Source organism: Ovis canadensis, chromosome 15, assembly GCF_042477335.2.
Source record: "Ovis canadensis isolate MfBH-ARS-UI-01 breed Bighorn chromosome 15, ARS-UI_OviCan_v2, whole genome shotgun sequence".
In the NCBI taxonomy this organism is placed as follows: Eukaryota; Metazoa; Chordata; class Mammalia; order Artiodactyla; family Bovidae; genus Ovis; species Ovis canadensis.
The window spans coordinates 51,970,237-51,983,372 of NC_091259.1; the positions used below are offsets into that span (position 1 = coordinate 51,970,237).

The 13,136-nt window shown below is 38.6% G+C and overlaps 1 protein-coding gene across 10 annotated transcripts in view; it reads left to right on the forward strand.

Moving 5' to 3' along the window:
* STK33 (serine/threonine kinase 33) overlaps window positions 1-13,136 on the forward strand; it is a 199,526-nt gene that overhangs the window by 138,824 nt on the left and 47,566 nt on the right. For all 10 annotated transcript variants that reach the window (XM_069554488.1, XM_069554489.1, XM_069554494.1 and 7 more), the window contains one exon: window positions 12,107-12,182. In XM_069554488.1, coding sequence (XP_069410589.1) covers window positions 12,107-12,182 — 76 coding nt within the window. The remainder of the gene's footprint in view (window positions 1-12,106; window positions 12,183-13,136) is intronic.

The window sequence follows — 13,136 nt, forward strand, 5'->3', positions numbered from 1 at the left end:
TTTAAGTTTCTGTTTATTTATTTATTTTGGCTGTGCTGGTTCTTTGTTGTTGCACACGAACTTTCTCTGGTTGTGGCAAGCAGGAGTTACTCTTTGTTGTATTGTATGGGCTTCTCTTGTTGCAGAATATGGGCTCCAGGCACTCAGCTTGTGAGCTGAGTTGCTCCACGGCATATGGGATCTTCCCAGACCAAGAATCAAACTTGCGTCTACTGCATTGGTAGATGACTTTCTAACCACTAGACCATCAGGGAAGTCCCTATTATTTTTAATTTATATTAGGTTATTTAAGTTTTTCACATCTTGAATCATTCTGATAATTTATATTTTTCAGAAAATTGTTCATTACATTGCGATTTTAAATTTTATTGGTGTAAAGATGCATATTACATTCACTTGTAATTCTTAGATCTGTGGTTTTAGCTCCATATTGATTCTTAATATTTATCTAGAAGGCAATATAATTTAATATTAGCAGTATGGCCTCTGACATCACTGGCTAACTTGGGACTGTAGCTCTGCCACTTGCTTTCTGGTTAGCCCTGTACAAACAACTTTGTCATGGTTTCTACTTTTGTATAATAGGGATTATGCCACCCTTCTATTTAAAAAAATGTAAAACTCTCACTCTTTGCAGATGACATGATCCTCTACATAGAAAACCCTAAAGACTCCACCAGAAAATTACTAGAGCTAATCAATGAATACAGTAAAGTTGCAGGATATAAAATCAACACACAGAAATCCCTTGCATTCCTATATACTAATAAGAAAGTAGAAAAAGAAATTAAGGAAACAATTCCATTCACCATTGCAATGAAAAGAATAAAATACTTAGGAATATATCTACCTAAAGAAACTAAAGACCTATATATAGAAAACTATAAAACACTGATGAAAGAAATCAAAGAGGACACTAATAGGTGGAGAAATATACCATGTTCATGGATCGGAAGAATCAGTATAATGAAAATGAGTATACTACCCAAAGCAATCTACAAATTCAATGCAATCCCTATCAAGCTACCAGCCATATTTTTCACAGAACTAGAACAAATAATTTCAAGATTTGTATGGAAATACAAAAAACCTCAAATAGCCAAAGCAATCTTGAGAAAGAAGAATGGAACTGGAGGAATCAACTTGCCTGACTTCAGGCTCTACTACAAAGCCACAGTCATCAGGACAGTATGGTACTGGCATAAAGACAGACATATAGGTCAATGGAACAAAATAGAAAGCCCAGAGATAAATCCACACACATGTGGACACCTTATCTTTGACAAAGGAGGCAAGAATATACAATGGAGTAAAGACAATCTCTTTAACAAGTGGTGCTGGGAAAACTGGTCAACCACTTGTAAAAGAATGAGACTAGATCACTTTCTAACACCACACACAAAAATAAACTCAGAATGGATTAAAGATCTAAATGTAAGACCAGAAACTATAAAACTCCTAGAGGAGAACATAGGCAAAACACTCTCTGACATAAATCACAGCAGGATCCTCTATGATCCACCCCCCAGAATTCTGGAAATAAAAGCAAAAATAAACAAATGGGATCTAATTAAAATTAAAAGCTTCTGCACAACAAAGGAAACTATAAGCAAGGTGAAAAGACAGCCTTCAGAATGGGAGAAAATAATAGCAAATGAAGCAACTGACAAACAGCTAATCTGAAAAATATACAAGCAACTTATGCAACTCAATTCCAGAAAAATAAACGACCCAATCAAAAAATGGGCCAAAGAACTAAATAGACATTACTCCAAAGACATATGGATGGCTAACACACATGAAAAGATGCTCAACGTCACTCATTATTAGAGAAATGCAAATCAAAACCACAATGAGGTACCACTTCACACCAGTCAGAATGTCTGTGATCCAAAAGTCTGCAAGCAATAAATGCTGGAGAGGGTGTGGAGAAAAGGGAACCCTCCTACACTGTTGGTGGGAATGCAAACCAGTACAGCCACTATGGAGAACAATGTGGAGATTCCTTTAAAAATTGCAAATAGAACTGCCATATGACCCAGCAATCCCATTGCTGGGCATACACACCGAGGAAACCAGAATTGAAAGAGACACATGTACCCCAATGTTCATCACAGCACTGTTTATAATAGCCAGGACATGGAAACAACCTAGATGTCCATCAGCAGATGAATGGATAAGAAAGCTGTGGTACATATACACAATGGAGTATTACTCAGCCATTAAAAAGAATACATTTGAATCAGTTCTGATGAAATGGATGAAACTGGAGCCGATTATACAGAGTGAAGTAAGCCAGAAAGAAAAACACCAATACAGTATACTAACACATATATATGGAATTTAGAAAGATGGCAATGATGACCCTGTATGCAAGACAGTAAAAGAGACACAGATGTGTAGAACAGACTTTTGGACTCAGAGGGAGAGGGAGTGGGTGGGATGATTTGGGAGAATGGCATTGAAACATGTATACTATCATGTAAGAAACGAATCACCAGTCTATGTCCGATGCAGGATACAGGATGCTTGGGGCTGGTGCACGGGGATGACCCAGAGAGATGTTATGGGGAGGGAGGTGGGAGGGGGGTTCATGTTTGGGAACACATGTACACCTGTGGTGGATTCATGTCAATGTATGGCAAAACCAATACAGTATTGTAAAGTAAAATAAAGTAAAAATTAAAATTAAAAAAAAGGACCTATTTTGTGTCAGACACTGTTCTAGGTGTTGGAAATATAACAATGAACAAAACAAGAAAATGTGTATTGGTGCAAACATTAATAAGAAAGATTAGAAAAAAATATCTGGTAGGTTAGTGAGAAATGCTAAGGAAGAAAAATAAAACAGAAAAGGGGAGAAGATGTACTTTAGGATGGTAATAATAATATCTTTTTATCAGATTGACATAGAATTAAATATAAAGTGCTTAGCACAGTACCTGGCACTTAGTGCTCAATTGTTGTTTTTATAATAATACTAACCATTTTTTCTTGATCAAATTTATTATTGGCAAGACTATTTATTGAGCTTTCAAAACTCCAGCTTAAGTCTAGTGGTATTTGATTTTCATTGATTTCTACTTTTATTTTTCTCAATTCCTTCTTTCTACTTACTTTTGGTTTATTTTTAAACTTCCTAAGTTAAATGTTTATTTTCACTCTTCTTATTTTCTAATAAATGCATTTAAGGCTGTATATTTTCCTCTGAGTACTTCTTTAACTGTTTCTTTTATTATACAATGTTCTAATTGTTATTAATTTCTTAATAGTCTATGATTGTAGTCTTCTTCTTTAATCCAAAAATTACTTTGAAGTGCTTTTAGAATTTTCTGTGGGATGTATTTGACACTCATATGATTCTGTGTTAATTTATCTAGCCTTTTGGTTTTCTATCTAATTTTCTTCATTTTACTAGGTAATTGTGAGTTAAAAGATTTCAACTTTTAGGAATTTTCTCTGTGGTTGAACACAGGTTCATTTTTGCAAACATTACTTTGGATATTTTGAAAGCATGTACCCTCAGCCCTTTATATCTGTGGGTTCTACACCTGCAGATTCAACTAACCAATGATTCAAAGTATTTGAGAAAAAAGTTTCCAGAAAGTTCTAAAAAGCAAAACTTGAATTTACTACACAGTGGCAACTATTTACATAGCATTTATATTGTGTTAGGTATTATATGTCAATCTAGAAATGATTTAAAGTATATGGGACAATGGTAGGCTGCAGTCCATGGGGTCACTAAGAGTCAGACACGACTGAGTGACTTCACTTTCACTCTTCACTTTCATGCATTGGAGAAGGAAATGGCAACCCACTCCAGTGTTCTTGCCTTGAGAATCCCAGGGGCAGGGGAGCCTGGTGGGCTGCTGTCTATGGGGTCGCACAGAGTTGGATACGACTGAAGTGACTTAGCAGCAGCAGCAGCAGCGTGGGTAGGTTACATTCAAATATTAAGCCAATTTGTATAAGGGACTTATGCATCCATGAATTTTGGTATCTGACAGGCCTGGGGGCTAAAGGGTTAGGGTCTGAATCCTGAAACCAATCCACTGCAGAAACCGAGGGACAACTATATACTCCTTGTTTGTCAAGCATGAAAGTGTATGTATGTGTGTATTTATAAAACCAAACATGATACTTTTGTGATTCAAACTTTTCATTTTATTAATTTTATTGAGATATAGTTGATATGTGTCATCATTTAAATAATTTTTAATTCTTCAAGCCCATTAGCAAAATTTATCTTTCCATTTGTTTGTGTTGTCTTCAGTTTTTTCTCCCAGTCTATAGGTTATCTTTTCATTTTGTTTGCTGTAGGGAAACTTTTAAGTTTGAGTAGATCTCATATGTTTATTTTTCCTTTTATTTCTATTGCCTTGGGAAATTGACCTAAGAACACATCGGTATGATTTATGTTAGAGAATGTTTTGCTTATGTTCTTTTCTAGGAATTTTATGGTGTCGTGTCTTATATTTCAGACTTTAAGCCGTTTTGAGTTTATTTTTTTTTTGTATGGTGTGAAGATGTGTTATAAATTCATTGATTTGCATGTGGCTGTCCAACTTTCCCAGCACCACTGTTGAAGAGATTGTCTTTTTTCTATTGTGTGTCCTTGCCCACTTTGTTGATGGTTAATTGACCATAGGTGTGTAGGTTTATTTCTGGGCTCTCTGTTCTGTTCCATTGATCCATATGTGGGATTGTTTTCTTAATTTTTTTCTGATAATTTGTTGCTAGTATATAGAATAAATATCTGCATATTCTATATCTTGCTATTTTACTGTATTCATTTATTCTAATAGTTCTCTGGTGGCATCTTTAGGATTTTCTGTATATAATATCATGTCATCTGCAAACAGTGACAGTTTTACTTCTTCCTTTCCAATTTGGATTCTTTTTACTTTTTCTTATCTAATTGCTATGGCTAGGACTTCCACTACTTTGTTGAATAAAAGTGAAAAGAGTAGATATCCTTATCTTATTCCTGCTCTTAGAGGATAAGAGTTTTTTTACCATGTAGAAGGAACAGATAAATGTTCTCCGTTCTTTACCATTGAGTATGATGTTCACTGTGGGTTTGTCATTATGGCCATTATTATATTGAGGTATGTTCCCTCTATACCAATTTTCTAGAGAGTTTTTGTCATACTGCTACTGCTACTGCTAAGTCACCTCAGTCATGTCCGACTCTGTGCGACCCCAGAGATGGCAGCCCACCAGGCTCCCCCGTCCCTGGGATTCTCCAGGCAAAAACACTGGAGTGGGTTAAAAGTGAAAGTGAAGTCGCTCAGTCGTGTCCGACTCCCAGCGACCCCATGGACTGCAGCCTACCAGGCTCCTCCGTCCATGGGATTTCCCACGCAAGAGTACTGGAGTGGGGTGCTGTTGCCTTCTCCGTTTTTTTGTCATAAATGAATGTCAAATTTTGTCAAAAGCTTTTTCTGCATCTCTAGGGATGATCATATGATTTTTACCCTTCATTTGTTAATGTGGTGTATCACATTGATTGATTTGAAGATACTGAACCATCCTTGAGTTACTGGACTAAATTCTACTTAATCGTGGTGTGTGGTTCTTTTAATATATTGTTGAATTTAGTTTGCAAGTTTTTTACATCTGTGTTCATCAGTGATATTGGCTTATAATTTTCCTTTTTTTTTTTGTAGTATCTTTATCTAGTTTTGATAACAGGCTGATGCTGGCCTTGTGAAACGAGTTTGGAAATATTCCTTCCTCTTTAACTTTTTGGAATAGTTTGATAAGGATAGGTGTTAACTTTTCTTAAATGCTTTTTAGAATTTACCTGTGGCACTATCTGGTATTGGACTTTTATTTTGGGGGAATTTTTAAGTTACTGATCCAGTTTCATCACTGGTAATTGATCTGTTTCTGTTTTTTCCTGATTCAGCCTTAGGAGATTGTGTATTTCAAGAAATTTATCTCTTCCCTCTAAATTGTCCATTTCATTTGGTATATAGTTGTTCATAGTAATCTCTGATGATCCTTTGTATTTCTGTGGTATTGGTTGTAATTTCTGTTTCATTCTGATTTTGTGTCTTTTTTCTTAATGAGTCTTGCTAAAGGTCTGTCAATTTTGCTTATCTTTTTAAAGAACTAGCTCTTAGTTCTGTCTCTTTTGGTGATCTTTTCAATATCTTTTTAGTCTCTGTCTCTTTTATTTCTGATCTGATCTTTTTTTTTTCTTTCCTTCTATTAATTTCATTTTTTTTTTCCGTTTTGTTTCCTTCTATTAATTTCAGGTTTTCTTTGTTCTTCTTTTTCTAGTTCCTTTAGATATAACGTTAGATAGTTTATTTGAAGTTTTTGTTGTTTCCTGAAGTAAGGCTTGTATCTCTATAAACTTCTCTATTAGAACTACTTTTTTCTGTGTCCAGTAAATTGTAGATCATTGTGTTTCCATTTTTATTTCTCTTTAGGTATTTTTGATTTCCTCTTTCATTTCTTCAGTGGCCCATTGGTTGTTTAGTTGTATGTTATTTAGACTTCATGTCTTTGTGTCTTTGCAGTTTCTTTTCTTTTCATTTTGCCCAATTCTTTCTGTCTAATTTCTATGTATTAGGTATGTTGGTTATATCTTCTGATCTTGGAGAAATGGTGCCTTATATAGGCAATGTCTTGTGGGGACCACCAGTGTGCTCCCCTCTGACCACTGGAGTTGTATGTTCTAGGGGTGTCCCCTATGTGGGCTGCATGCACCCCTTTTTGGTGGGACTGACTACTGTGGGCACACTGGTAGATGGGACTGGCCCCCAACCTGCTTGGCTTTGAGGCTGTGCCACATAGTGACTCTGGGCTTACTGCAGGATTAACTGCATGGCCTATGTAAGCCGTGCTTACACCTGCTATTGGCCTGCTGGTGTACAAGGCTTTGTGCCTACATGGCTGCATGGTAAAGGGGAGTGCTAGTTTGCTGTGGGGTGGGCCAGGTCTTGGTAACTGTCTACCAGGGGTTGTGGGGCTGGTTTGTGCCTGCTGGTGGGTGGGGCTGGTCCTGGCACTAATAAGCTAGAGGGAGGAAACCAAAATGATGCTTACCAGCACCAGTGTCCATGTGATAGAATGAAATCCCCACAATGGCTGCTGCCAGTCCCCTGGGGGAGTCCTAGCTGCTTCCTCCTTCCCTGGGAGGTTTTCCAAGATCTGCAACTGGATCTGACCTGTTTTTCAAACTACTGCCTCTGAGCTGGGTTTCAGAGTGTGAGATATTGTGTGCACCCTTGAAGAGCAAAGTCTGTTGTTTCCTCTAGCACTCCAGCTCTCCTGGATATAAGCCTTGCTGGTCGTCAAAGCCAGATGTTCTGGGGGCTTATATTGCTGGTGCAGAACCCCTAGACTGGGGAGCCTGATGTGGGGCTAAGAGTCCTCACTCCTTGTGGAGGAATTCTGAGATTGTGACATTCCTCCTGTTAGTGTTTCACTGACCTGGAAATGTAGGTTCTAACTATAGTATGTCTCCTCCCCTCCTTCCCATATTCTTGTACTTCCTACTTTGTGTCTTAATTGTGGAAAATTCTTTTCTGCTAGTTTTCAGGTCATCCCTATAAATAGTTACTCTGTAAGTAGTAGTCTTCAGTTCTGTCATCTCAGCCACCAGTCCATATTATTAATTTTGCTTGCTTCCTCTGTTTATTTCTAAGAGAGTTATAAAAGTCACTCACTAATGTAGGGCTTTAGTAGATTTTTTTTGTACTTTTAGTAGATTTCTTAAAAATATTCTTTATGGAAGCATAATTTGTATATAATAAAATACACAGATTTTAAGTGTAAATTTTAATGAGTTTTGACAAATGTATATACTTGCACATTACCACCTCAGTGAAAATATAGAATATTTCCATCACCCTAGAAATTTCCTTTGTGTCCCTCTCAGTCAATCCCCCACCCAAACCTTAGCAACCACTGAGGATTTCCATTGCCTTAGATTAGTTTTGCTTGTCTAGAATTTATACAAATTGAATCATAAGTATATATTCTTTTGTGTCTATCTTTTTCTGTTCCATGTAATGATTTTGAGACTTGGCCATGTTGTTATATCAGTAGTTTATTCATTTTTATTCCTGAGGAGTATGCCTGGTTCATTGTTTGTCTATTTGATGCATAAAGTTTCTAAGTTGTTTTATCTTATTTGGGAAGAGGCTACTTTAGATTCTGTTCATATCCTCCTGTTGGCAAAAGACATCTGGTCTGTAGTTACAAGGGGAAAATATATCCAAACATCCTGAGTTTTATGCCTGCTTATTAGTTGTCTACACTGATAACAAGTGAGAGAACAAGAGAGAAGACAGATGGTTTGTGGGGCTTTGCTGACTTCCTAAATGGCTCTTTGGCACAGTTGCTCTGGCCTCTGCCTCCCTGTGAGAGCTGTGATGACAGTTCACGTAGAAATGCCCCTGGTAATTAAGATGACTCTGAAACAATGAGGGCTCTGAATTCCAGGCCCCCACTGTGTGGTAGACCTACGTGGAAATCTGTCAGGGAATCAGATCATGGAATCGGCCCCTGTCATAGACACATGGCCATAGAGCAGCTTGAATGTTTATGATTCAGTATCTAAAAGTTTAAGGAGGGTTATAGAATACAAGTAATTGCTTAAAGGAAAACAGTAATTAGTTAATTTTAAGTGATTTGAAGACAAATTACTTAGTTTGTTAATTATCTATAGTTGAGTCTTTTCTCATTCTTCTGTTTACCTTTCAGCTCCTTTTTTTTTGTTGCTTTTTAGTTCCTTTAAATAGTTAGAGGAAATGAAATTTCATTTACTTTTACTGGTTACAGACACACTGTGTGTGTGTGTGTGTGTGTGTTGGGAGGGGTGATTGAAACTGTTTTCTAAAGTGAAAACACCTTTTACATGGCAGATGCTCTGTAACTGTGTTACTTTAGGTGAGTCACTTAATATGTGTATCCAGACCTTAATTTCCTCACTGGCAAAGTGAGTCAAATGCCTGTGTACCCATCTCACATGATTCTTAACATAATTTATATGAATAGCATCACTGATGCAAAAGTACTTTGTAAATTTTAAATTTCTATTCAAATACACACAGTTGACCCTTAAACAATGTGGGAGTGAAGCTACGTGTTAACTTACTGTTGGCCCTCTGGGGTGTGCCCTAACTGTAAGGGTGTAATAGATATATTCCTGGAATAGCAAGCATATTCAACTTTTTAAAAACCCAGCCATTATTTAAAAATCTAATCATTAAAAAAGACCTTCATGACCCAGATAATCACGATGCTGTGATCACTCACCTAGAGCCAAACATCCTGGAATGTGAAGTCAAGTGGGCCTTAGAAAGCATCACTAAGTGGAGGTGATGGAATTCCAGTTGAGCTATTTCAAATCCTGAAAGATGATGCTGTGAAAGTGCTGCACTCTATATGCCAGCAAATTTGGAAAACTCAGCAGTGGCCACAGGACTGGAAAAGGTCAGTTTTCATTCCAATCCCAAAGAAAGGCAATGCAAAAGAATATTCAAACTACCACACAATTGCACTCATCTCACACGCTAGTAAAGTGATGCTTAAAATTCTCCAAACCAGGCTTCAGCAATATGTGAACCGTGAACTTCCAGATGTTCAAGCTGGTTTTAGAAAAGGCAGAGGAACCAGAGATCAAATTGCCAGCACCCAGTGGATCATGGAAAAAGCAAGAGAGTTCCAGAAAGACATCTATTTTTGCTTTATTGACTATGCCAAAGCCTTTGACTGTGTGGATCACAATAAACTGTGGAAAATTCTGAAAGAGATGGGAATACCAGACCACCTGACCTGCCTCTTGAGAAACCTATATGCAGGTCAGGAAATGACAGTTAGAACTGGACATGGAACAACAGACTGGTTCCAAATAGGAAAAGGAGTATGTCAAGGCTGTATATTGTCACCCTGCTTATTTAACTTCTATGCAGAGTACATCATGAGAAATGCTGGGCTGGAGGAAGCACAAACTGGAATCAAGATTGCCGGGAGAAATATCAATAACCTCAGATATGCAGATGACACCACTCTTATGGCAGAAAGTGAAGAAGAACTAAAGAGCCTCTTGATGAAAGTGAAAGAGGAGAGTGAAAAAGTTGGCTTAAAGCTCAACATTCAGAAAACAAAGATCATGGCATCTGGTCCCATTACTTCATGGCAAGTAGATGGGAAAACAGTGGAAACAGTGGCTGACTTTATATTTTGGGGGCCTCCAAAATCACTGCAGATGGTGACTGCAGCCATGAAATTAAAAGATGCTTACTCCTTGGAAGAAAAGTTATGACCAACCTAGACAGCATATTGAAAAGCAGAGACATTACTTTGCCAACAAAAGTCTGTCTAGTCAAAGCTATGGTTTTTCCAGTGGTCATGTATGGATGTGAGAGTTGGACTATAAAGAAAGCTGAGTGCCGAAGAATTGATGCTTTTGAACTGTGGTGTTGGAGAAGACTCTTGAGAGTCCCTTGGACTGCAAGGAGATCCAGCCAGTCCATCCTAAAGATCAGTCCTGGATGTTCATTGGAAGGACTGATGTTGAAGCTGAAACTCCAAAACTTTGGCCACCTGATACGAAGAGCTGACTCATTTGAAAAGACCCTGATGCTGGGAAAGATTGAAGGCAGGATGAGAAGGGGATGACAGAGGATAAGATGGTTGGATGGCATCACCAACTCAATGGACATGGGTTTGGGTGGACTCTGGGAGTTGGTGATGGACAGGGAGGCCTCGTGTGCTGCAGTTCATGGGGCCACAAAGAGTCGGACATGACTGAGCGACTGAACTGAACTGAATCATTAAAAGATGTGCTGCTGCTGCTGCTGCTGCTGCTGCTGCTGCTGCTGCTGCTGCTGCTGCTGCTGCTGCTAAGTCGCTTTAGTCGTGTCTGACTCTGTGGGATCCTGTAGACCGCAGCCCACCAGCCTCCCCCATCCCTGGGATTCTCCAGGCAAGAATAGTGGAGTGGGTTGCCGTTTCCTTCTCCAATGCCTGAAAGTGAAAAGTGAAAGTGAAGTCGCTCAGTCGTGTCCGACCCTTAGAGACCCCATGGACTACAGCCTACCAGGCTCCTCCGTCCATGGGATTTTCCAGGCAAGAGTACTGGAGTGGGGTGCCATCACCTTCTCTGAAAGATTGCTACCTCAAAATAAAATAAAGTTCTACTTTGCGAAGATTGTTTGAAGGAACCCTATCATCTCAATAGATGCAGAAAAAGTGTTGACAACATGCAACATCCTTTCAAAGGGCTTCCCAGGTGGCTTAGAAATAAAGAAACCAGCTGTAATTCAGGAGACTTGAGTTCGATCCCTGGGTCAGGAAGATCCCCTGGAGAAGGAAATGGCAACTCACTCCAGTATGCTGCCTGGGAAATCCCGTGGTCAGAGAAGCCTGGTTGGCTACAGTCCATGGGGTCACAAAAGAGACAGACATCACTGAGCAACTAAACAATAACAACAATCCTGGGCCCATTGTAAGTAAGAAGCACAGAGTTGAGGAGTCAGAAATACCTGGACCCTAGGCCTCCCCTGTGACTAATTGCCTCTTTGATTGAGTTATACTATAGGTGCTCTCTCTTTGTCTTAGTCTTCTCATTTAGAAAATGTGGAAGATAATTCATACTGTCATAGGAGTGCTATGAAGTTACTATCACTACTGTTATTTTGCCGAAGTGATTTATAACCGTTTATCTTAGTTTCTCTGTAAATCCAGATTTCCACATTTGGGGCTTGCTTTAAATTGTATCTACTTAAGACATGTTTTCAAAATTATTTTTGGCAAAAACGAAGATATAGTTGCCTTCTACTATAACTCCATGATCTTTGCAAGATCATTTCTTAACAACGTGAAAGAGATGAAAAGTTGTACATGTAGCTGTGCAGTGTGTGCCGTCATTCCATTAGAAGCTAAATGACAGGAGGGAGGATACAGCGACATCAGTTGTTAAAGCCTGTACATTATTCATTCAACATCTGCTGTTGGTTCTCTTTTTCCCTATGGGGGAATAAATTACATCACATCAGCACGTTTTTCATGCTTTGTGTTTAAGCATTTAAAAGTCATTTATTGTATTATTAATATTATTTTATTTCTGCTTGTTTGGCAGCCCCTGAAGTTATCAATGCCCACGACTATAGCCAGCAGTGTGACATTTGGAGCATAGGTGTCATAATGTACATTTTGTAAGTAGCCTGCTAAATGTACAATTTTAAATGAATGGATGTCCTCTAACAGTGGAATTACATAGATTTTAATTGAAAGCGAAACAGTATAATGTCAAGAAAGCAACTGAAGAAACAACTGGGAAGTTATTCTAAAATTTGTCTTATTCATTGTCAGGTCCATCTATTAGGTATTTTTTTTCAAATACAATCAACTTGTAAGTTTCAACTTTGCTTTTCGTTGATCTCTAAATGCTGCAATGCACTGTATGATCTGAGCAAAGTGAAAAACTTGCCTCAACACCTCTCTGATCCTTTGCTACAAACCAAAAGCTTGTTTGTCTTTTCTTGAGATTCACTTATAGAGTATCAGGTAGATTCACTTATAGAGCATCAGGTAGAGGGAAGGTCCTGGACCTGGCACTAGGGCTCCCCCGTGGACAGGGCATGTTCAAGCAGCCGGCAGTAACCAGATAAAGGTTCAGTCCAGGGTCCAGGGAGTATTCTATGGTTCCTAATTCTCTTCATGGTACTGAAAACATTGGTCTTTCTTGTTCTCTCTTTTGTCTCGCTCCTAGGATTCAGTCAGACCCCATGGCCTATACTTTTCCTTTGAGGCGTCCTCACATATTCAATTTCTCTTCACTTGTATCATTTCTCCTTATGATCCCTTTCTAGAAGATTACAGTGTCTTTTTGTCTGTTCTCCTTCTTCTGGTTCATCCTTCACACAGTTGTCAGGGTTGTCTTTCTAAATCACAAATCTGGTTATACTGCTTTCCTGACTAACAGCCTCTGTTGATTCTCCCTTGCTATGGAAACTGTCAGCGCAGCCCCACATGACATGATGCAAGGCTTTCCCAGCCTGGCTCCAGCATGCCTTTCCAGCCTTGGTCTGCATGTGTGTTCCCATGCACTTACCCTCTTCTGGTGTCCACTCGAGGCTGCTCCTTATGACTCAAGTGCCCTGTGTTTC